The 26,100-nt window shown below is 35.0% G+C and overlaps 1 protein-coding gene across 1 annotated transcript; it reads left to right on the forward strand.

The window, feature by feature from the left end:
- Nucleotides 1-1,027: 1,027 nt before the first annotated feature.
- On the forward strand, nt 1,028-22,758 carry MYCT1 (MYC target 1). The gene is made up of 2 exons (NM_001194146.1): nt 1,028-1,225; nt 21,875-22,758. The coding sequence occupies exons 1-2, from the start codon at nt 1,030-1,032 to the stop codon at nt 22,384-22,386; spliced, it is 708 nt and encodes a 235-aa protein (NP_001181075.1). The 5' UTR covers nt 1,028-1,029; the 3' UTR covers nt 22,387-22,758.
- The last annotated feature ends 3,342 nt before the right edge of the window (nt 22,759-26,100 follow it).

Raw genomic sequence — 26,100 nt, forward strand, 5'->3', positions numbered from 1 at the left:
ACTTCTCTATGAAAAACAAATTCCTGAGACCATTGTACCCTTTGCCATAGCAGTTCACATTCTACACCCCTTGCTATAGCACTTAACAAACTTTGTAATGAAAAATTTTGCATTTATGGTTTCCCTCCTTGATTTTAAATATATTTCTTCAATGTAGAAACTGTTTTTTCATACTAAATACTAAGTAAAGAGTAACACAAATTGTATATAAATTACACTTAGATATTTAGGAAATGAATTAAAGAAATAACTTTCAAAATTTGTATACCAAATAGAGAAACAGACATGTCAAGAATTTGGTGGCCTGGCGCAGTGGCGCATGCCTGCAATCCCAGCACTTTGGGAGCCCAAGGCAGGTGGATCACTTGAGGTCATGCCTAGTTCGTGACCAGCCTGGCCAACATGGTGAAACTCCATCTCTAGTAAAAATTAAAAAAAATTAGCGGGTTGTGGTGGTGGACGCCTGTAATCCCAGCCGCTCCGGAGGCTGAGGCAGGAGAATCACTTGAACCCGGGAGGCGGAGGTTACAGTGAGCCGAGATCATGCCACTGTACTCCATCCAGCCTGGGCGACAGTGGCGAGACTAAGTCTCAAAAACAACAACAACAACAACAACAACAACAACAAAGAATTCAGTAAGTATCTGAGTTTTGAGTAGTTCTTCCCCCAAATTTACTATATAAATCTAGCTTTCACGCATTGGAACGTGGTCTATTTCTCAATTCTGTATACGTTTAATTCAAGGTGCTGTAGCTGAGAGTTTGGAGTCTTCCTTTCTATGTCAGTATGGGATGAGAAAACACACACACACACACACACACACACACACACACACACACACACACACCCCTGTTATCCTAAAAGCGGTTTTGGAGGTGGCTGAGAGGAGAGAACTTAGGAACTTAGCTGAGGAAATGATGAAAAGGACATTGTTTTGTGTCTCAGGAACCATGTGGAATTCCAAGATAAGAAAAACAGTTGCTAATTTGAGTATAAAAGCAGGAAACATGATACACTTATTTCCTTTTATGCCAACACAAGTATATGAGGGGTTGTGTAAAAATTATTTTTCTCTTGCTGTACTACAAAGACATAGAATCGAACTGCTTTTTTTCGACATACTGATTTTTCTTTCTCTTTTTCTTCTCTTTCTTCTATTTCTTGTGGATATTATGGCTAATAACACAACAAGTTTAGGGAGTCCATGGCCAGGAAACTTTTGGGGTAAGGTATTTCTTTTACTGTTTAAAATTTAAAATTAGGATGTGAGAAATGCACCGCGTGATTTATTAAAACATTGAACATCTCTGAGACATTTTGTTTACTATAAAGTGATTATTTAAAGTTTTCATATGTTTATTAACAGAAATTTATTTCATACGTTTATTAGCAGAAATATATTTATATATAGAAATATATAAAAATATATTTATATATAGAAATGTATTTCTCTATAGAAATATATAGAAATGTATTTATATGTCTTTATAGTGTTCTATGAAGATATTCAAGAAGAATCTAGGTGTTAAGTACAGATTTTGGCTGGTGTTACAAAATAAAATTAGGAAATAATGAGGATAAAAATAAAAAACATAAGGTGGAGGTAATTCCTGCTTAGAATATGGCATATAGATTGTGTGGGAAAAATTAACTTTCATTTGTTTGAAGGTTGTAGATTATATATTTTATTTTATGAAATCAAGATTTTCCGTAGAGACTATTTTCACCTATGTTGTGAATGTTATATGTTTTAATTTCCAAAGTGAATCCTAATTACAACTGTACTTAAATGAGTGAATTTAAAGTGCGATAACACAGGTAAAATAAATGAATGACTTTAGAGTATAACAAATAAAATATGGAAAAATATGAAATTTGAGAAAACTTTAGTAGAAAAGATTAAGTGGAAATAACATCACGTGTAACATTCAGTGGAAGCCTATTACGGGGGTGGGGGAAAAGAACAATACAGAAGTATTTTTTGGAGTATTTTTGTCTGAGTCCAGCCACAGCTAACAGTCCAGTGTTCCCTGATGTTGACAGTGGGACTGTACTGAGGTCAAAACTCAGTTGCTCCAGGCTTAGAGGTACAAAGAAGAAGGGCTCACATGGGAAGTTGACTGTACTCTTGGGTTCAGGGATATTTTTATATTAAAGGAGGCAATTTAAATTAAATTCAGAAAAACACCTTAATGAAGAAAATAGTATATATGAACAGATCTGTTTATATGCCCAGAACAAGTTTTTAATCCTCTCAGTGAACGACACAGACTTTCTGCTGTGATTCAAGGCGGGGTTTTGGGAACTTTCACATAGACAGTGGGCAGTAGTGGCGACTTTTCCCAGCAATCTGTATGTCTACCATGACAGAAATCTGCATGAAAAGAATTCACTCCAGTCCTTTAACCTATGTACTTTCTTAGATGAAAAATGTGGGGACAAATATTTATTGGTTTTAAAAGATACTAAAAATTCAGCATAAGAAAAAAAAAGAACTAACTCATTCTTTTTTTCTCACCTACATTTATGTTTGCTGGAAGCCTGAAAACGAAGGATATTGGTGAGCTCCTAATAAATTTATGTAACAAAATTAAGAAGAAAATAGATTATTCTAGTACGTTGTAAAGAAAGGCTTTGGTAATAGGTTATTTTAGGTAGCTAGCACTAGACAGAAGTCTTTGAATTGTGGATGTCTGATTATATGCTTGTTAAAATATTATTTGCTGTCCTCACTTCTAGAGAAGATAAGTGCTAAATACACACTGAAAAAGACCTATAGTCTGTCTAAATCAAATTCATCATTATAAAAATGTTATCTGTATAAATTATTCAAAAGTAAAGTAGCTTTTTTTGGCAAAAATTAATATGTAGAAGTCAATCTATTTTTTTCAAGCCATTCAAAATTAAATTTCAGGTTTATTTAAAACAACAAATCATTATTCACTGACTAAAACATGGTTAATAATCATTAAAATAAACTGGATATTAATAAGAGAATGTTTAGTTGGAGTCCACCCATTGATTCTAAAAATTTAGATATTTTTAATATAGAAATCTGTGTTTAAGAGGGAATTAAAACCTATTATTTCAAAGACAAATACTAGTTTTTCCTTTCTCTTGTTATGTGACTGTAATGAAAATAATGAAAACCAGAAAGGGGAGTGTTACATTGATAAACATTAGCAAAGCGAATGGAAATACGGAGAGCAGATATAATGTTTGATGATTTTAGGAAAATATATAAAAGATTGTACTATTGTTTCTGGGGTAAAAATATAAAGTATAAAATGTGAACAAAAGTATAAACACATAAAATATGTACATTTCCTGAAATAGAAACGTCAATCTTTTAAATTTCCATTGCTTTTTTGTATCCAAACTGATGTTTATTTTGACCACTGACTCCTCAAAAATATTATTTTGAGAATCTTGTACAATGCAGTGAAATGCATTGCTATTGCTTCCCAAATCAGTCATCTGCTTGGGACATTGAATTTGGAAAATAAAGAAAAATAGCTTAGAAAAGGAAAACTTGTACATTGACCATATAAATCGCTCAGACGTAGCACTTTAAGCTACATAAAAAGTTGTTTTCTCGATAGGACTTTTCTGGTTTACTTTAATGAGCGCTAAATGATGGGATAGTAATATCGGGTTATTACCAAAAACAATAGCTTGCATTTTCATAGCTATCACCCACTAAAACTTCCTAAAGCTGTGCAAGCATTTAAGTGCAAGGGTTGGCAACAAAGTTGTCCTGAAAGTGACAACACAGATGCAGACTATCACCTTCCACTCTCTATTTTTGCTTTCTTTAATGCACTTCCTTTCTCTATAAACATTCCCATAAAAGCTGCAGGAAACATGGCCCGTTAAAATTTGCCGTGTCCTCCTCTAAGGCAATAGGAGACAAATACTGAACTCAGTTATTCTCTTAGTACTTGAGAGTCCTGTAGAAGATGTAGTTTTGGTTGTTTCACTGTCTTACTTTGCATTTTTTTCCTTATGGCTAGCATTATGAAACGTTGGGGGAAGATACGGTTGCAGGAGTTTGCATTTATTCACTTAATTCAGTTCTCACCAAAAGTACAACGTTTGCCTCAAAAGGATTACGCTGTTGGAGTCACGTGATTATGCATCTATACATATGCACATACAAACCTATATAGTTGTGGAATAACACAAGATGACACATGATAAAATAGCAATGGTTGATAATATGAGTTAGCACAATATGTGGCAGAAATCAGCCCTAACGCTCTCTCAGAAAAAAAAAAAAAATGAGGTGCTATCTGTTCCTAGAAAGATAAATTTCAGACAGGGAGATAATTCTAAGAAGGACATTCTAGTCATTCATTTCTTTCGCTCGTCATCTCATTCTCATTCAGTTCATTAGTTCACTCAGAAGCATTCGCTGACCGTATTAGGCAATGTGTTAGGAGTCAGTGACGTAAATAAGGCATTTCAAGAGGTTTGGGGAGCTCAGGAAAAATGTCATCAGCAAATATGGAGAAGTAAAAACACCCAGGCAAGTTTGTGGAGGAAAGAACAGCTTGACTAGAGAGTCTGTGTGTGGTTGTTTCAGGGACATAGTTGGTAAGGCAGGTTGGAGGCAGATTTCTGCAAGATTTTGAATGTCAGCGTAAAAGTTTGATTTAATTTAACCTGATCACTTGCAATCCAGTGATTTATAATCTCTCCATATTCCTCCCTCTGGGAATTTTCTTTAAGGTTGGAGAGGGGGTGTGGATGGGTGGAGGGGTTATATTCTCTGTATTGGAGAGAGGGGACCTTTGGTGCTTGATCAAGTTCTGGCCTCTGCTGACATCTACTGACATGTATTTCTCATCAGCTTTTGAGACATTACCCTTTCTCTGATTTTCACTGCTGAAATCTCCTACTATAAAATCTGGCTCACATGATCTGTGTAATGTTAGCTAACAGCATGGCTTTTCCTTTCTGTATATCCCTCTGGTCTACTGGCCCTTATTCAGGTACTTCTCCATCTGTCTCAATGGCACAGAACAATTTTCAATTTTGTCCCATAACCCTAGAACTGCAGGAGCCTTCCTTAGGAGGTTGGGCTACATCAGGTGCCCTTGGCCTGGATGCAGTAACACCATGTCCCCCACTCCCTACCTCACTTCCTTATCTGCCCTTTAGACACCCAGGGGTTCTCAGAGCGGCTTGCCGTCTTCCCCAGGAAGCTGAAAATGAGTACCAGTTTCTCTGGGATTCCCTAATCAACCTGTAGCTCATCACAGGGAGGGATGGAGAGTGATGCTTCGCTTCTCCAAAACCCTTACAGGTCATATTCTATACAGCTCTTCTCTTTGCTTCTCCAAAGCTCCTCCTCTTTAGATGCATGGAAATGGACTCATAGGCCATGGTTTATTCTTTCCTATACTGTTTATGATCAAAAGTTATGTTCTTAAGTCCTTTAGGCTCTTAGCATTTAGAAACTGAACCAAACAAAACAACTCAAAGTGCTCTTTTCTATTTCAAAATATCCAACTATTGCAGTAAAAATGTTGACTTTCAAGCTATTATTTATTCTATATGTTTTAAAAATTATTTAGTAATTTAAATGTGAAGCATTGACTTTTCTTTCTTCTGTGCATCCTTGCTAACAGACTTAATACTCTCTAAAGTAATTGATGAGATGCAGGGTTGTGAACTGATTTGTTAGGGATCAAGTGCTGTCAAGAGCGGGGATCCCTGGCTACTAGTGGAAAATACTGTTCTCTGGCCTGTAGAAAAATACGGCTCTTAGGGGCACCCCAGCAGATGGGCATAGGATGTTCCCAAAGAAGTTGAGAGGGGAACAGGTTTATGGGCTGGGCATATGTCCCAAGAATTTCCACTATATCTCCCCCAAATTTGGAAACAAATATTATTTCACAAATTCATTTTTTCAATTTGTATTTTAAAAAGAAACGTCTATGTTGCATATTAATAGTCTATTCATTAGTTCCCTTATCTCAGTTACCTAGAAAGTTTGAAAAACATTTACAAATGCTTGTCTTTAAACTGTATCAGAATTACTTAGAATTATGAAAACTCATCTCTCACTGGACTCCATGCTCAGAGATTATGATTCAATAGATGTGAGATGGAGCCCATGAGACTGGACTTTTTAATACATCCCTGACCTCAAACTTCTGCATCTAAATTCATGAGAGAAAGTGGCCTGTAATTGTCCTTTCTCTGACAGCTTTGTCAGGTATCAGTGTTATGCAAGCCTTGTAAAACAAATTGGGACATGTTCCCTACTTTTCTATTACTTGGAAAAGTTTGTATAAGATGGCATTGTTTATTGTTTAAGTGCTTGGGAAAATTCACTATTGTAACTATATGTAGTATTTTCAGTTGGAGGGTTTCAAATGGCACATTCCATTTATTTAACAATGGTGAACTACTCAGATTTTCTTTTTTTAAATTTTAAATTTTAATTTATTTATTATACTTTAAGTTATAGGGTACATGTGCACAATGTGCAGGTTTGTTACATATGTATACATGAGCCATGTTGGTGTGCTGCACCCATTAACTCGTCATTTACATTAGGCATATCTCCTAATGCTGTCCCTCTCCCCTCCCCCCTCCCCCCAACAGGACCCAGTGTGTGATGTTCCCCTTCCTGTGTCCAAGTGATCTCATTGGGATTACTGGAATTACTTAGATTTTCTATCAATTCTGTTAGTTAAAGGAGTTTGTATTTTCCAGGAATTTGACCATTTGAATTAAATTTCAAAATATATTGCTTAAATGTTGTTTATGCCATTCTCATTAGTTTTTCAACCTTTTATTATGAAAATGTTCAAATACACGTAAACATTAGAAGAATTCTACAGTGAACACCCATATACCTTACCATCTGAATTCTATCTGTAACATTTTTATAAAAGTCATTTTCTCTTTCATCTTATTAGTCAATATATTTCAAAGTAAACTGAAGACATCAATACAGTTCCCCCAATTACTTTAGTATGCATATCATTAACAGGAATTCAATTATATTTTACAACTCTTTTCCTTTTAAAGTCAAATTTACATACAATGAAACATATAAGGTGAATAAAAATGAAGTGTACAAATCATAACAGAACATTTGTTGAATTTTGACACACACGCTTGAGTAACCCAAAGCCCAATCAAGATACGTAATCACTAGCCCAAAAAATTTCCAAATGCCCCCTCCCAATCTAAAGGCTTTACGACTTTAAAATTTTAGCTTTCATATTTAGGATCCATAATTGTCCACTTCAAATTAAATATTTGCATATAGTGTAGAAATTGAGGGATTGTTTTCATATTGATATCCAGCTTTTTCTGCACAATTTCTTGAAAATATTTTTTCTGTATTTTATTTTATTTTATTATTTTATTTTATCTTATTTTATTTTTGAGACAGGGTCTCACTCTGTCTGCAGGTTCAACTTCCTGGGCTCAAGTGATCCTCCCATCTCAGCCTCCCACATAGCTGGGACTACAGGTGTATGCCACCTCAACAGGCTAATTTTTGTCTTTTTGTATTTGTAGAGACAAGGCTTTGCCATGTTGCCCAGACTGGTCTCAAACTCCTGGGCTCAAGTGATCTGCCCACCTTGGCCTCCCAAAGTGCTGGGGTTACAGGCCTGAGCCACTGTGTCCAGCCAAGACTTTCTCTATTCAAGTCCTTTGGCACTTTTGTTGAAAATCAAATGGTCATATAAGTGTAAGCCTATTGCTGAGATCTCCATTCTGTTTCATTTTCATTTGTTGACTTTTATAGTAAGTCTTGAAGTTACATAAATCTTCCAACTTTGTTCTCTTTTTATTTTTTTAAACAATTTTTATCACATAATAATTGTACATACTTATGGGGTACAGAGTGAAACATCAAAACAAGTATAGGATAATCAGTACTTCCTTCACTGCAAACATTTATTATTTCCTTGTGCTAGAACATTCAAAATATCTTCTAGCTATTTAAAACTATACAATACAAGGGCCGGGCGCGGTGGCTCAAGCCTGTAATCCCAGCACTTTGGGAGGCCGAGACGGGCGGATCACGAGGTCAGGAGATCCAGACCATCCTGGCTAACACGGTGAAACCCCGTCTCTACTAAAAATACAAAAAACTAGCCGGGAGAGGTGGCGAGTGCCTGTAGTCCCACCTACTCGGGAGGCTGAGGCAGGAGAATGGCGTAAACCCGGGAGGCGGAGCTTGCAGTGAGCTGAGATCCGGCCACTGCACTCCAGCCTGGGAGACAGAGCAAGACTCCGTCTCAAAAAATAAATAAATAAATAAATAAAACTATACAATACATTATTAACTGTTTTTCTCTTTCAAGATTACTTTGGCTTTTCTAGACCTTTTGTATTTTCTCACTCCCAGGCTTTATTGAGGTATAATTGGCAAATAAAAACAATATATTTAAGGTATACAACGTATTTTGATATACATATATATTGTAAAATGATTACCACAATCAAGCTAATTAATACAACTATCACCTCAGGTGGTTAGCTTTATTGTGGTGGTAAGAACATCTAAGATTTACTTTTTTGGCCAATTTCAAGTATAAGAAATAATTTCGTAATAACAGACACTATGTTTTATGTTAGGGCTCCAAACTCCTGCACAACTGAAACTTTGCATTTTTTTGCTCAGCATCTCCCTTTTTTCCTCACCCCCAAATCACTGGCAATCATAGTTCTCTTCTCTGCTTTTATAACTTCATCTTTTCTGCATTCCACAAATAAGTGCAATCATGCAGTACAGATGCTCGTCCACTTATGATGGGGTTATATCCAGACAAACTCATTGTCAGTTGAGAATATCAGGTTAAAACTGTATTTACTAGAGTTAAACTACTGAACATCATAGCTTAGCATAGCCTAACTTAAATGTGCTCAAAATACTTACATTAGCCTATAGTTGAGCAAAATCATCTAACACCAAACCTATTTTATTAAAAAGTATTGAATAACTCATGTAGTTCGTTGAACACTACTGAAAATGAAAAACAAAATGGTCATATGGGTACTGGAAGTACAGTTTCTACTGAATGCATATGGCTTTTGCACCATTGTAGTCAAAAAATCCCAAATCCAACCATGGTAAGCTGGAGGCTGGCTGTATTTGTCCTTCTGTGCCTGGTTTATTTCACTTAGCATAATGTCCTCCAGATTCATCTAGGTTGCTGAAAATGACAGGTTTTTTTTTAAATGCTGAATAATAACATTCCCTTGTTATATACAGATGGTCCCTGACTTATGATAGTTCAACTTACAATTTTTTTTTTTTTTTTTTGAGATGGAGTCTTGCACTGTTGCCCAGGCTGGAGTGCAGTGGTCGGATCTCAACTCACTGCAAGCTCGGCCTCCTGGGTTTACGCCATTCTCCTGCCTCAGCCTCCCGAGTAGCTGGGACTACAGACGCCCACCACCTCGCCCGGCTAGTTTTTTGTATTTTTTTTGTAGAGATGGGGTTTCACCGTGTTAGCCAGGATGGTCTGGATCTCCTGACCTCGTGATCTGCCCGTCTCGGCCTCCCAAAGTGCTGGGATTACAGGCTTGAGCCACCGCGCCTGACCCAACTTACAATTTTTTGACTTTATGATGATATGAAAGTGACACGCATTCAGTAGAAATTGTAATTTGAATTTTGAATTTTGATCTTTAATGTTTATTATTTTTATTTTTTATTATTATTATAAAAATTTCCCCTGCTTTGGGGCATTCCAGCCTTGGACTCATTGACTCCAGCTAATTAAGATAAAAAAATTGGTATAGAAATTGTTGAAAGAACACTCAAAATTCCAGCAATGACCATTGCTAAGAATGCAAGTGTTGAAAGATCTTTGATAGTTGCGAAAATTATGCAAAGTTCCTCAGAAGTTAGTTACGATGCTATAGTCAGAGATTTTGTGAATATGGTGGAAAAAGCAAGTATTGACCCAACAAAGATTGTGAGAGCTGCTTTATCGGATGCTGCTGGTGTGCTCTCTCTGTTAACTACAGTAGAAGTTGTAGTCACAGAAATTCCTAAAGAAGAGAAGGACCCTGGAATGGGTGCAATGGATGGAATGGGAGGTGGTATGAGAGGTAGCATGTTCTAACTCCTAGGATAGTGCTTTACCTTTATTAATGAACTATGACAGGAAGCCCAAGGCAGTGTTCCTCACCAGTAACTTCAGAGAAGTCAGTCGGAGAAAATGAAGGAACGGCTGACTGATGTTTAAGAAATCACTGTAACCATCAGTTACTGGTTTAGTTGACAAAATATATAATGGTTTACTGCCATCATTGTTCATGATTACAGATAATTTATTTTGTATTTTCGAATAAAAAGACATTTGTATATTCCTGATGCTGGGTATAAGACCCATGTACCAATGTACTGCTTTCAACTTAAATCACTGAGGTATTTTTACTACTATTCTGTTAAAATAAGGATTTTGGTGCTTGCCACCACCAGATGAGAAGTTAAGCAGCCTTTCTGTGGAGAGTGAGAACAATCGTGTACAAAGTAGAGAAATATCCAATTACGTGACAACTTTTATGTAATAAAAATTTGTTTAAAGTTAAAAATTTTACCTTTTATTATTATAAAGCTGGATTTTGTTTGATGATTTTGCCTAATTTAGGCTATTTCAAGTATTCTGTGCATATTTAAGGTAGGTTAAGCCAAGCTATGAAATTTGGTAAGTTAGGGGTATTAAATGCATTTTCAACTTACGGTATTTTCAATGTACGATGGATTTATCTAAATACAACCTCATCCTAAGTCTAAGAACATCTGAAATATAACATTCCATTATAGAAACCATATATGTGTGTGTGTGTGTGTGCGTGTGCATATGCATATCTATGTCACTATATTTTCTTTATCCATTCATCTGATGATGGACACTTAGATCGATTATGTATTTTGGTTATTGTGACAATGCTGCAATGAACATGGAAGTGTAGGTATCTCTTAGAGATTCTGATCTCATTTCCTTTTAATGTACACCTGGAGGGATTACTGAATTCTATGGTAGTTCTATTTTTAATTTTTGAGGAACCTTCATACTATTTTCCACAATGACTGCATCAATTTACATTTTCATCAACAGTGTACAGTTTGCTTTTCTCCATATCCTCACCAACACTCATTATTTTTTGTCTTTTTGATAATAGGCATTTTGGCACATGTGAGGTGATATTCCATTGTGGCTTTGATTTGCATTTCCCTGATGAGTAGTTATGTTGAGCATTTTTTTATCTAACTGTTGGTCATTTGTGGGGCTTCTTTTGAGAGATGTCTATTCAGGTCCTTGCTCATTTTTTAAACAGATTATTTGTTTTCTTGCTTTTGTGTTGTGTGAGCTTCTTATATACTTTAGATATTAGCTTCTTATCAGATATATGGTTTGCAAATATTTTCTCTCATTCTGTAGGTGTCTCTTCTCTCTGTTGTTTCCTTTACTGTGCAGAATCTTTGTAGTTTGACACAATTCTACTTGTCTGTTTTTGCTTTTTTCCTGTGCTGTCATATGCAAAAATATAATTGCCCAGATCAATATAAAGCTTTTTCCCTATGTTGTCCCCTAGTAGTTTTTTGGGTTTCTGGTCTTAGGTTTGTATCTTTAACCCATTTTGAGTTGATTTTTCTATATGTATGAGATAAGGGTTCAATTTTATTCTTCTGCATGTGGATATACAGTTTTCCCATTACCTTTTATTGAAGAGGCAATAATTTCCCCTTTGAGCATTTTTGATATTGTTGTCAAATATCAATTGTCACAAATGCATGGATTTATTACTGGGCTTCCTCCCTATTATGTTTCATTAATCTAAATGTCTATGTAAATGCCAGTGCCATGCTGTTTTGACTATTATAGCTTTGTAGTATATTTTAAAATCAAGTGGTGTGATGCTTCCAGCTTTGTTTTTATTGTTCCTTTGTATTGTCATCATATATAACTTAGTGTCATTCGTAAAATAATACAAAAAGCCTGTTTATCAGAATTTTAGTTGATTTATTTATATAAATTTATTTATATATAAGGGCAGTTGGCATCTTAATAATATTGAGGCTTGTAATTCACAAATATAGTATATCTCTCCACTTTTTAGACCTTTAATTTCTTTCAGTAGTATTTCAATATTTGTGGTGCAGATATATTACATACATTTTGTGAAAAAAGATTCCTAGGTATGTTATGCTAATGATGCTATTGTAATGGTGTAATTACACTTTCCAGTAGTTTGCTGCTAGTATATAAACATATTTTTATATATAAATCTTAAATTCTGCAATCTTGCTTAATATAAATTTGTAGTTGTATTTTAGAATACATAAGATTTTCAATATAAAAAACAATCTAATAGCTGGGTGCATTGGTGTGTGCCTGTAGTCTCAGTTACTTGGAGACTAAGTTGGGAGGGTCATTTGAGCAAAAAACTTTGATACCAGCCTGGGTGACATAGTAAGTCCCTGCCTCTAAAATCTCTTAAAAACTAAATCAATCGATCAAGCTAATAGATTTATTTATATCCTGTCCCAATTCTTTATAATTATTACATATTAAATCTATATAAACTATATATTCCATATGAAAATATTTTAATTTTTGCTCTAACTAGAAAAATGAATTTTAAAGAAATTGAGGGAAAGAATCTTCTATATTTACTCTGATACTATTTATGATGGTCTCAATTTCTTCTTAAAGATCCCAGTTTTCAGTTTCCCCAGACTAAGGATTTTCTTCAGCACATGTTTTAGTGTAGGTGTGCTGGTGATTAGTTTGAATTCTGTTTCACCTGAAAGAGTATTTATTTCACTATTATACTTAAGGGATACTTTTGCTGGATATAAAATTCTGAGTTGACAGCTTTTTATTAAAATCACTTTAAAATATCATTGTGTTTTATTAAAAGCAAGTAGTTATTCAAATAATTGTCTTTTATGAATGTAGTGTTATTATTATTATTTGTAATTTGGCTGTGTTCAAGTTTGTTTTGTTAACCTTTGATCTTCAGCTGTTTGACTATGATGTGCATAGTTCTTTATATATATTCTGCTTGATGTTACTGAGACTCTTGATTTGTAGATTAATTTGTTTCACTAATTTTGAAAAATTTCAGCCTCATTTATTCAAAATTTTTTTAGCTCCACTCACCCTTTCCTCTATTTTGGGGATTATAATTGCACATCTGTTAAATATTTTTATACGGTTTTACAAGTCCTAGAGGCTTGCTTTTTCCCCCCAGTATTTTTCTCCATTTTTCAAATTGGATAAGTTCTATTAATACACCTTTAAGTTGGCTGATTCTTTTCTCTCTCACTTTAATTTCACTGTTAAGCTCATCATATAAATTTTTTTCAGTTCTCAATTTTTTTTAGTTTTAGAATATCCATTTTGTTATTTCTCATAGTTTCCATCTCTTTGCTGAAATTTCCTATCATTTTATTCATTGTGAGTGTTTTACTTGAAATCATTGAACATGGACATATGAGTTGCTTAAAAATTTTTGTCTGCTAATTATATCTGGGTCATCTTAAAGTTTGTTTTTGTTGACTTTTTTTTCTCTTAAGAATGGGTCACATTTTCCTGTTTCTTCATATGCCAAGTAATTTCATATTGTATCTTGAACATTTTGAATGGATTCTGCTGTATTACTCTGAAGAGTGTTGTGATGTATGTTTTTCCCCCTAGTTTATTTTCACAGGCAAATAACTCTGTGGAACTACAACTACAGAAACCTGTAAAGCCTGTCCCTTGGGCAGCAGCTTAAATATTACTTTATTTTATTTTATTTTTCTCTAGTGCTGTTTGGAATATGTCCCGTATATGTGTGATTCAGGAGTCAACCAAAGATATGTGAAATGTTTATAAGTAAAATTTGGGGATTCTCCTCTCTGGCTTTCTCTTCTCCAGGATTTCCTTCTCACATTCTTAGCAGTTCTTATTTCCATAATCTCTGTCCTTTGTTTCTTAAGATCAGAAACAGTGCAGGTTTTCAATGATCACTACCTGTCCCAGATTGGAAGTTGCCCTCAGGTTAAAAGGTTTGAAAAGTGGAGTTTGACTAATACTTGGTGTTCTTTTCTTCCAGGTGTCAATTCCTCTCTAGTAGCTGCAAGCATTTGTCATTCTTAAGGACTTTAGGTAGAATTTTTTGTGTGTGTGTTGTTTTCAATGTTTATAGTCATTATTACTTGAAAGGGTCAGTTCATAAAAGCTGATTTGGAATCCTAGCTTTATGTTTTTATTGCCTGTATAATCTGTTCTAATGTTTCTTACTCTTGATATTGGTGATTTTCTCTTCTTCTCTCAGTCTCTTTCTCTTGCTCCTGCCTGCTCTTTTCCCGTTTCTCTTTCTCTCCTCTTTCCATCCTTGTCATTCCAATTAGTATTTTATTAATTTTTGTTAGATTTTTTCGTATCTGTCTTTGATAATCTCCATTTTTTCTTTTTTTCTTTTTTTTTTTGCCTGTTTCATTAAGTTCTGCTTTCTCTTATTTACTGTATGCTACTTTACTTATATGTCAGCTAGTGATCCTTTGTTAGCTTCTTAATGTGGAAACCAAAATAACTGATTTTTTTAGGCTTTCTTATTTTAAAATATATACCTATAAAGCTATAAATTTTCTTATGAATGTGGCTTTAGGCACATCTCACATGTTTTGATATTTCACAATTTTATCAGAATTCAGTTAAAATATTTTATAATTTTCATTAGATATTTTATTATCTATAAGATCCTCAATCTCTGCTGAAAATTTTTTCTTGTTAATTTTTTAAACATACTAATCAACAGTTATTTTAATATTTTGTCTGATAATTCAAATATCTTCATAACTTACAGATATTTTTCAATTTTGTATTTGTTCTCTTAGTTTTTGTTTACTTTGTCTTGCCTCTTAGGATGACTTGTAATTTATTACTAGGTATATATAAATTTATTTAAATATATAACTTTCTATTTTATTTATATGTAAAACTTGCCTTCTGACAGTTAGTTAGGGAAAGATCACCTCAGTCCAACTTGGGATTGATCTATATTTCTATCTTTGTGAGGTCTGGTCTTTTACCTGTTTACCATTAATCTTAGGGAGTAGATCCTAGGGCACCTGATTCCAGAGTCTGGGATGTTTCCTAGGGTCCAATTTCCTTGGCAGCCCCTGAACACCAACTTATGTTTTCTAAGCTTACTGATAGTGCACAGCATTCTACTCAGATATTTTTGTTTCTCTTTACAGATTATTGTGGAGAGAGATTTTCTTTTCTCCTGGAATTTGCTCCTTCGATTTAATGGTTTGGATAAGTCTCTGATGGCTTCAAACAAATTTAAGAAAATATTTTATTCTCTATTGTATGCTTGCTCTCAGTGGCTTGATACATGTTAGTCTATCATATACAGAAAGCGGTGTGCTACCTTGATCCTTTTGAATTTACCCTCTCCTCTAGCAATACTGTTAACTAATTATATTCAGAATATGGCTTGTGCTTTATGCTTTTGATCAAAACTACTTTCAAGTCTCCAAGGCTTTTGTTTATTTGACCACTACCATTCACAAAAAGGCATCTACAATTTATTTTTTCCATGAAGCTTTTTAAAGCATTCCAGATATATGTTATCCTCCTATCTTTCAAATATAACGACATTTCCAGCTCATAATGCTTATGCATCTCATTCACATTTTCTTAAAGAGTATAAATTAATGAATTTAGTTTCCATTAACCAGAAAGGAAAAAAGAAAAACAAGAGTTCCATTTAGGCTTCAGAGGTGGGACAGGGTGTCATTTTAGGTAGAGCAGCCAGGGTAGGCCTCAATGAGAAAGTTACATATGAGCAACAGACCTGAAATTAACCATACAGATAGCTGAGGAAATAATTGTAGGAGTAGATTACAACCAGTGATGGGCCCTAAGTCAGGAGCCAGCCCATCTGATTTACTTAGGGAATAGTGAGGAGGGAAGTGCAGACAGAGCGAGTGACCCAGAGGAAGAGTAGAGGAGATGGGCTCAGATAATTGGGAGCCTGTCAAGTAGGGACTTTTAGGACATTCTTAAGCATTTGTTTTTCCTCTGGGAAAAGTGGAGGATTTAGAACAGAAGAGTGATATGATTTGACTTACATTTTAAAATGTTCTCTGACTACTGTATTGAGCATATTTTTGGGGTGTGAGGATATGGCAAGGACAGAAGCAGGAAGACCATAGTCCATGTCACAGATGTGGGAATGTGGCCACTTGGATCAGTGAAGTCACAGACTGGGTAGTGAGAAGTTGAATTCTGGATTTTTTTGTTTGTTTGTTTGTGAAAACAGACCCAATAAGATGTTCTGGCAGATGAGATACAATGGAAAATACTCCTTGGCTGTTTACATTATTATAATCAATCAAATTTCTAGGCTCTAAATATTACTGTCTCTAAAAATCCTTCTTGTCAAAAGTCATTCTATTTCCTGAACCATTCTCCTGTACACTCTACAATACGAAGGACTTCATGGCCTGCTTTGGTGAACGTTGAACTTACCATTCTTACAACTGCAAAGGGTTTCTGAATGTTTTAAACAATGTTTCATTCTGCTGTCACTGATCAAATCACTTTCAGAGTTGGAATGATTCAACTCAAGCCACTAGATGGTGACCTCTACTAAATTTTAATACCAGTGGAAGGCATTTGAAGTATTGATTATATTTACTAAAAATCATACTCAATATTACAATATTAAAACTGAAAGACACGAACGTGGCTGTTATTATTAGGCCAAGAAGGGTCAAATGACTTGAGTAAATTACACAACTATTAGCAGTGTTCATTGAGGGCTTGTTATGTGCCATCTACTTGCTAGTTTTGTAGGTACATATTACAAATTAGGATGACATATATTTAATTTATATGGCATACCTTACCAATGTTAGAGTTTTTTCCTTCTGCTTTCAAAAGGAAAGTTACATTTTTAAAAGTAACCATTTGGTCTTATAAGTTGCATTATATTGCAATTATAAGAAGAAAGATTATGGCTCATTTTTCTTCTCCTAAGATTGTTGAGAAGTAAGAAGGCAAATCATTTTTTAAAAAGCAATATCTGTGCCAATGTCTTTTTTTTTTCAGTTATATTTTCTTCTACACCAGGTTTTAAAAAGGCTCCCAAAATACATTGTTAAAAGTCTGCCAGAATGGAATTACATATATGAAAATTTAAAGCTGTATCACCAGTAGATGCTGCTTTCATCACACAGTTTCTAAATTCTAGTGTGGATAGGTCAGAAAAATCATTAACTATAATTAAATGAAAAAAAAAGTGTATGAAAGACCACTGCTGTTGTTTGACTCAGCATCTCTTTCTCATTGCCTTTCTTCATTTCTACATTTGCCTTTGCTGTTTGGACTTAAGGGAGCTTAAGAAGTTAGATAAGCATTTTACCACATATCTCAGGAAGTCTTAGAAATTCTTCTGTCAGCAGTATTATTTGTATGTGTTTTAATATTCTGCAAGGTATAAGAATTAGTGCAATGATTTCTGATACAGTTTGGCTCTGTCCCCACCCAAATCTCATTTTGAATTCCCACATGTTGTGGGAGGGACCCAGTGGGAGGTAATTGAATCATTGGGGCAGGAATTTCTTGTGCTGTTCTCGTGATAGTAAGTAAGTCTCACAAGATCTGATGGTTATTATAAGGGGGAGTTTTCCTGCACAAGCTCTCTCTGTCTGCTGCCATCCCCGCAAGGTGTGGCTTGCTCCTGCTTGCCTTCCACCATGATTGTGAGGCCTCCCCAGCCATGTGGAAATGTAAGTCCAATTGAACCACTTTCTTTTGTAAATTGCCCAGTCTCAGGTATGTCTTTATCAGCAGCATGAAAACAGACTAATACAATTTCTAATGTGTGTATTTTACTGACTTTGTGGATTAAAAAGTTATTTTCATGATACGTGAACTCTACTGAGCAAAAATTAAATCCATATCAAAAGAAATTTTTTTGTAATTTTTATAATTTCTGTTGCACCTCCATCTTATCCTACTTTATATTCATTCAAAATTTAAATAGCCTATTATTGTGTGTATATGTTATTCTTATGATTCTCATGTACATTTTAAATTCATTTTTTAATCCTTTTTGGATATCTATATAACCCAGTATTTGATGATATTTTAAGTCATTTCCCCAAATTTTGGGCATAGACAATAGGTTTACAGTATCAAATCAAAGTATTACCAAGCCACAGAGAATGATCATTTTAAATAGGTTTGTTGTCAAATTCCTTTTATGGAAATATTGTTACAGTTTTAGTGCCACAAAAATAATCTTTTTACTCCCCAAACTGAAACTTGTCATTTAAGAAGATTGTGATGGTTCAATATATTCTATAATAACTTGTCCATTAGAGTTTGGATATTATCTTAGTTTTCTTACATCAGAACAATAATATATTTTGGAAATAAAACAGTCATCTGAAATTTAAATGTATTTCTTACTCCATCTATTTTTGTTGTTTTTGCTAATTGCTGTATTTTTGCTAATTGCTGTTTTGCTCAATCGCTGTATTTTATTTAATTTATTTATTTTTTACTTTTTGTAGAGACAGATCCCATTATGTCGCCCAGGCTGGTCTGGGCTCAAGCGATCCTCTCACCTCGGCCACCCAAAGTGCTGGGATTACAGGCATAAGCCACTGCGCCTGGCCTGAATCACAATAATAGACAAGAAATTATTTTTCATTGATTTCATTGATTTAAATAGTTTCTATTTTTTTCTTGAATCTAAAGTTTGCTATTATTCCACTATAAATAACGTTTATATTTGGAATATCTGATTTATTAGAAGATGAGAATCTCAAAGGGCATACCCAGAGACCATGTATAAGGACTCTTGTAAACTTTAAATGCTTTCATTGACTAACTGAATATATTTTCTCCTTTCAGATTCTGGTTTTCACTTCATTTTGCTGAAATCAAGGAAATATCTCTTTCTAAATTTTATCTATTATGCCTGCTTATATACTGAGATAGTCAGACTCTAGTAGTGGTTACGTACATTTACACACAATAGCAAGGACATATACTTTGTACATTTGAGTATTTGTCTTCTCATTTATATCACACACGAGTGTAACTAATAGTTCCCTAACCAGTGATACTTGTCAATCAGTTATTACAGTAAATCAAGTGTTAGTTCTACCACATAAACCTTAGCTTCCGTTTCAATATCTATAAAATGAGGAATTTATGTCCAACACATTTTTGATTTTGTTTTAGCTGAAACTCCATTTTTGTGCGTCCACAGCTAAACTTGTTGATATTTAAAAGTCTCCACTAAAGGCTATTGATTCATGGAAATATATCTGTAGAACACACAATATTATTTAACCACCATTCTCTCAAGTATTTCTGTTCATAACCGGTTACAAGATACTCTGGTATTGAATCGACAAATTTTTATGAACTTTGTATTGCTTATTTTCATTTTAGATTAATATTTTCTTACCTTACACTTAGAAAATAAATAAACAATTTAGCTATTAATTAAGACGCTTTGGTCTCACATCCTCACTTGACCTTCACCAGATGTGGGACTATGGGCTTGCTACTTACCTCTCAGTAGCCACAACTATTAAATGGGAATAACACTAGCATTTCCTTTATTGGGATGTTTGAGGATTAAGTGATATAACACACTAAAAAATGTGCCTGGGACCTTTGCCTAAAGCCGTTGTTTTAGAGAATGTCGATATAACTATTTGTACAGATAACTGTGAAAGTAGGACACAATAAATATAGCTTTTCCACAGGAGATAAATGTGACAATATACAGTATAAGGACACTGAACTATATCCTAAAATTAGACAGCAGTGATTATTCCTTTGTAGTTATTAACGTTAGTTTGTTTTGTTATTTCTGCATTCTAGGTAGTCTATATATTATCACAGATTACAACAATATGCTAAAAAGAACCTTGGCAATCATAAAATCTAACTCCTTCATATATATGTGTGTATATATATGTGTGTGTATATATATATACACACACACACGTATATAATGAAATCAGTGGGTCTAAACAAATTCCCTAAAAATCACAAAACATATTACTAACAGAGCTGAGTTTGGAACCCTGTATCAGAGAACTTTTGCCATGTAACTATCCACCCCCAAACATAGTCACTTAAAATAATAATAATTTGCTTAGCTCACAATCCTGTGGATTGGTAATTTGAGATGAAGTCAGCTTGGTGGATTTTCTGTTGGTCTTTGCTCATGTGTCACAATCATTTGGTGAGTTGACTAGCATTTGAATTATATAGGATGATGCCATTCATATGTCCAGGTTAGCAGGCTCTTGGCTAGGGCTGTAGGGGTTTCTGGGCCATGTGTCTCTCATCATCTGGCAGGCTGGTCTGACCTTATTTATATGCTGACAATGGCAGGGGTCCCAAGAGCAGGAAGGGTGGAAGCTGAGCCTCTTGCAGCTTAGGCTTGAACTTGTATAGCTTCAATTCCATTGCATCCTACTCATCAAAGCCAGTCATGAAGCCCGCAAGATTCAAGGGGTAGAGAAATAGACTATCTCTTGATGCGAAGAACAGCAAAACTTCTGTGGCTATTTTCTCCCCCTCTTCCCCAGTCTCACAACACCCATCAGCTAATTTTCAGGCTATGGCTCTCTCAATACAGAATACCTAGATAAGCAATTAGATATGATAGCTTACCTTTCCACTTAGCAGCAATTCATTTTTGTCTAGGAAATGTCAGAGTCTTTATTGAAGATGTGATACTTGAAGTAGAGCTTGAAGAATGGGTTTTCCAGACAGAAGATTAAAAAATTGAATTCAGATATAAGGAAAAATATGTGGAAAATCACAGAGTTTTAGAGAGAATGACAGGCTTTGGTACAGTGAGAAACCAACATGACTTGTGGATTACATCACTGTGGGGAAATATGGGGGACCAAGAGGCTGGAGGAGTCTTCTAATATCCAGAGTTTTTCTATACAAAGTGGTGTGGCAAGAGGAGACTGAGTTACCCATTTTCATTTGAGAATATGTATTTAGTTTACAAGAGACAATAAGGTAGCATCTCCATTAGGAAAAGGCATTTTTCTCCCCAGAAAGGGAAATCTGAACAAATTACAAGTTCTATGAATTAGAAAATACTGGTGTGTAGCAGAGACTCTATGGAGGTTCGGGCTACAGGAATTTCATCATCCCAAGGGCATAATAGAAGCATGAGCTGGAACCTGGGAAACAAGAAAGAGCCCAGTAGTCTGCACAGGTCAAGTCATCAAAGAGTCAGAGATATAGGTGACTGTCTGGGAGTTCAGGAAATATGACATAAATCAGTCAGCTGGCCAGATGGTTCTATTCCAGCACTTCCTATCTCAGACAGAGCAAAGGAAGTGAGGCATCATGAAGACTGCAGGTGGCAGAAATCAATGTGATTGATGAAAGCAGACAGAGGAAAAGGCAACGTTAAAGTGTTGACAAAATTCTTTATCAATCCAGCACATTAGTTACTACCATAACTCAAAAGGAAATCAACTTTGGGCTACATTTGCAACTCTATAAAAAATGTATGAGCTAAATGCCATAAATTAATGACATCAAGTAAGACTACGTTTATCTTTTATTTCTTAAAGATGATAAAACAGCTTAAGTGACCTGGAATGCCACAGCTGAAAGTGTTATTTTGTATCTTTCTGCTTGAATGAATGGAAGCATTATCAGCTTTCATTTGTTCATATCCACCTAACACCGTCTTCTATTTTCCTGATTCAAAGTATGTTTAAATTAATCAGTATTCTATGAATTACAGCATATATGCTGACCCTTGTTTTTGGTTGAAAACCTATTTAAAAATGGATTTAGTAATTTACTTTCTTTGTTTCAGAGGACCTTATCATGTCCTTCACCGTATCCATGGCAATCGGGCTGGTACTTGGAGGATTTATTTGGGCTGTGTTCATTTGTCTGTCTCGAAGAAGAAGAGCCAGTGCTCCCATTTCACAGTGGAGTTCAAGCAGGAGATCTAGGTCTTCTTACTCCCATGGCCTCAACAGAACTGGATTTTACCGCCACAGTGGTTGTGAACGTCGCAGCAACCTCAGCCTGGCCAGTCTCACTTTCCAGCGACAAGCTTCCCTGGAACAAGCAAATTCCTTTCCAAGAAAATCAAGTTTCAGAGCTTCTACTTTCCATCCCTTTCTGCAATGTCCACCACTTCCTGTGGAAACTGAGAGTCAGCTGGTGACTCTCCCTTCTTCCAGTATCTCTCCCACCATCAGCACTTCCCACAGTCTGAGCCGTCCTGATTACTGGTCCAGTAACAGTCTTCGAGTGGGCCTTTCAACACCGCCCCCACCTGCCTATGAGTCCATCATCAAGGCGTTCCCAGATTCCTGAGTAGGGTGCTTTTGGTTTTTGTTTCTTTCTTGTCTTGTCTTTTATTGAAAGGAAATCGTAAATAGGCTAAACAGAATTTTGAGGGCATGGCCCAAATAACTAACGAGTTCCAAGTTGAAGCATGGTTGTGCGAGTTGGACATTACAATGTAAAACGTATTTTCTTGGAGCACATGTTTTCCCTTTTGTTTCAAAAAATGTAATATTTTCTCCCAAGGGTTTTATATTTATGTATTTTGTATTCAATGTGAGGCTTATTAAAAACAGTGATTCTAATGTAAGAATCCACTGAGATGCATTATATATATTTTAATTAAAATTAAAACTTTAGATATTTGTGGATTACAATCCTCATTTACTTCCAATGTGACTAGAAAGAGAAAAAAAAATCAGTGTCACTTTAAAGAGAAATCTTCTAAGGAATTCGGATATTACTTTCTTTAGAATGAGAAGTGAATTATATTGACATTTTACAATCTTGGATTTCTTTTTTTTTTTTTTTTCTTTTGAGACGGGGTCTTGGTCTGTTGCTCAGGCTGGATTTGCTGTGGCATGATCAGGACTCACCGCAGCCTCTATCTCCCCGGCTCAAGTAATCCTCCCATCTTAGTGCCCAAGTAGCTGGGACTACAGGGGTGCACTACCATGCCCAGCTAAATTTGCTTGAATTTTAGTAAAAATGAAGTCTCACTATGTTGCCCAGGCTGGTGGGCAAACTCAAATGATTCTCCTGCCTCGGCCTCCCACATTGCTGGAATTATAGGCATGAGCCACCATGTCTGGCCAATCTTGGATTTTTAATGGAATATGTGGGCACGAAATGACAGAACATAGGACATTCTAAAGTTCCTTGATTTTACTCATTATGAAAAGTGTGGGACTCAAGCATAGGAAACTGAACTCTTTTGGTGTCGTTGGATGTTTCATTTTTGACACTAATTTTTTCTGGACAAATTTTTATGTGTTTTTCCCAAGAATAGTTATCTAATTTCTTGAGGCAAAATCCTTGGATTTACTAACATGATGATTTACCTTTTCTTCACCGTTGTCATTACGTTGTTAGAAAAGCAACAGGAAAAAACCCAATTCATTTGGCCTAAAAACAATCCTCAAGTTTAAAACCAAGCTCACATTTTTCTTAAGGGAAAAATTTTATTTCTTAAACTTACATCTAGCAACTTGGAAAGCACTTTCTCTGGGGATCTTCTTTTGTAACTTTACAGACAAATAAGTATGAGTCACTGCGGAGAGAGTTTGTTATTGAAATAGATGTTACCCATGAAGAATTCTCCTTCCTGGATTGACTCTTAATCATCAGGCATCATCCCTTGTTTGCTTCTCTACGAATCTCAATTCCAACTTCTCTGCAGAGTCTTTGTACAGTGATTAAGCCATGCCAGATGGTCTTTGGTGCACACAGTTATTTAAGAACCCACTTCCACAGGTGGCTGCCCTTGTAAGGAAGGATGCATCCCTAAATGTGGGCACCAGAGAGCTCCAGTGGGCAGATGTCTGTGGCTGCCCTTCTCATTTAAGGACATGAGTTAACTGGAGTATTACTCAAAAAGCCTGTGGTTCATTTCCAGTATTGTGAATATTTAGTTTATGTGGCCATTTCTTTGTTTCTTTGAACACTGGGATTTTCAGTGAAAAAGTGCTCTCTTTTTCATTTCCTATTGCAGTGGTCACAGCTAATAGTGTCTGAACATGGTTCAAGAATAAGAGATTCCATGTAGCATTTTCTTTATTATTTTCATTTCGCTTACATTACCCATCATTCCTCAAGGACAATTATTCTCAATAATGCTTATAGAAAATGTTCTCTAATTAAACATGCCAGAAAGAAAGAGTGAGGGAAAGAGGGAACAGGAAGAAAATGGAAGAAAGAAAAGAAAAAGGGAAAAAGACTAACAAGATAACCAATTTGTTATAAGTTGGTTTTCAACAAAGAAATTTAGCAGCCAAGTAAGATTTCAAGAGAATATTAACTTGGTATCAAGGCTACTTTTTTTTTTTTTTTTAAACTTACATGTCATCCTTAATGTCTAACATGAAAAATCAACAGAATATGATTTTTATCAAGAATTTATGTTGGGAGTAAAAACTGCTTTATATCTTCCAAATTAGGAAGAGAAGACCAGAAATCCTCTGGGGCATTTAACCATCTGGCAGAATTGTTGCTGCACCCTTATCCCAGTTATAAGACAGTCAAAATGACTATTTCCTAAATATTGTGAGTGTATGAAATGTGAAATTAAAGCAAAAACTGGAGACTTTTAATGTTGTATTTCTTTAATTTGAAATGTTTTGTGGATTATGAAATAAAAATAAATTGATGTCAAGTTTTATTCAAAATTCATTTATGAAATAAAGCCAACACTGTTCTAAAAAGCAAGGAGTCAAGAAATTATAAAATTCAGATTAAATCAGGAAAACACATTAGATGAAAAATTATACTGCAGAATTTGAGCTTATTAAAAGTTATTGAATAAGAAAAGTCTCCTTTTTACTTTAGTATTTAAACCTCATCTAGACTATTTGTAAATGAATGGACTGAGACACAAATCCTTTTTCATACACAAATGTATAATGGAGAAAGGTTAATGTCACAAATAAATTTTACAAGATTTTTAAAATTAACGCAGATGGAAGAATTAGTAAATTATTTATTTAAAACATGAACTTAGATTCTTATCTCATTAGCTAAATATATAATTACAGAATTATTTAATTAATGTTTTTAGAGAATAAGCATTTTAAATAATGGCTATCTTAAAAATAGAGGAAATTTGAAACAAATATTTAGCAAATCTATGAAATAGAAAAGGGGCACTTTTTAAGAGCCAAAGGGATGAAATAAATTACAAAGAAAAATATTAGCAGTTTTGATTATTTAAAAAATTTTAAAATTCTGTTCATTAAAAGATAAATGTATCCAAGTCTAAAAACAAGCAAGAACAGAAAAAAGAAGAAAGAAGTTAAGTTCATATAAATATGGCAAGAATGGCCAATAGCTTGAAGTTATGATTAGCACACATAAATAGATGTGGAAAATACTCAGCTGTAAATAGATAAATTAGTAATGAACCAAAATAAGCAATTCACCAAAGAGAAAAATTAATTGATTAACAAGTTTATACTGCATGTTACTACTAAGAAAGTGCCCATGTACATTTAAACAACACTCTAGTTGTTTCGTCTATCACATTAGCTTATTATTATTATTATTATTATTATTATTATTTGAATAGAGACGGTGTTTTGCCAAGTTGGCCAGGCTGGACTTAAACTCCTGGCTTCAAGAGATCCGCCCACCTCAGCTTCCCAAAGTGCTGAGATTACAGGGGTGAGCCACCGAGCCCGGCCCGTATTAACTAATTATTTATGAAATAATGAATCTCCTCACTGCTGGCAAATGTACTAAGAAGGGCATGCTCCCACATATTTCTGGTGGCAAGGTAAACTGGCATTGCCCTTTTGGAAGACAGTTGGATGAAATGTATCAGGAGTCTTGCACTGAACAGACCATGAAGTTTCCTGGCACGTGCCAGGTACACGGTTTTCTCTGAGAAAAGTGGCGATGAACTTGTATGGAGACCAAGCCTGCTATGCTGGCCCTGTGGGACTGGATCAGAGCATTCCGTATCAGATGTGAGTAACCGACCGAACTAGATCTGCCCTGCTTTGCGTGAGAGGGTGGGGATGAAGGGAGAGA

Source organism: Macaca mulatta, chromosome 4, assembly GCF_049350105.2.
Source record: "Macaca mulatta isolate MMU2019108-1 chromosome 4, T2T-MMU8v2.0, whole genome shotgun sequence".
Taxonomy (NCBI): domain Eukaryota; kingdom Metazoa; phylum Chordata; class Mammalia; order Primates; family Cercopithecidae; genus Macaca; species Macaca mulatta.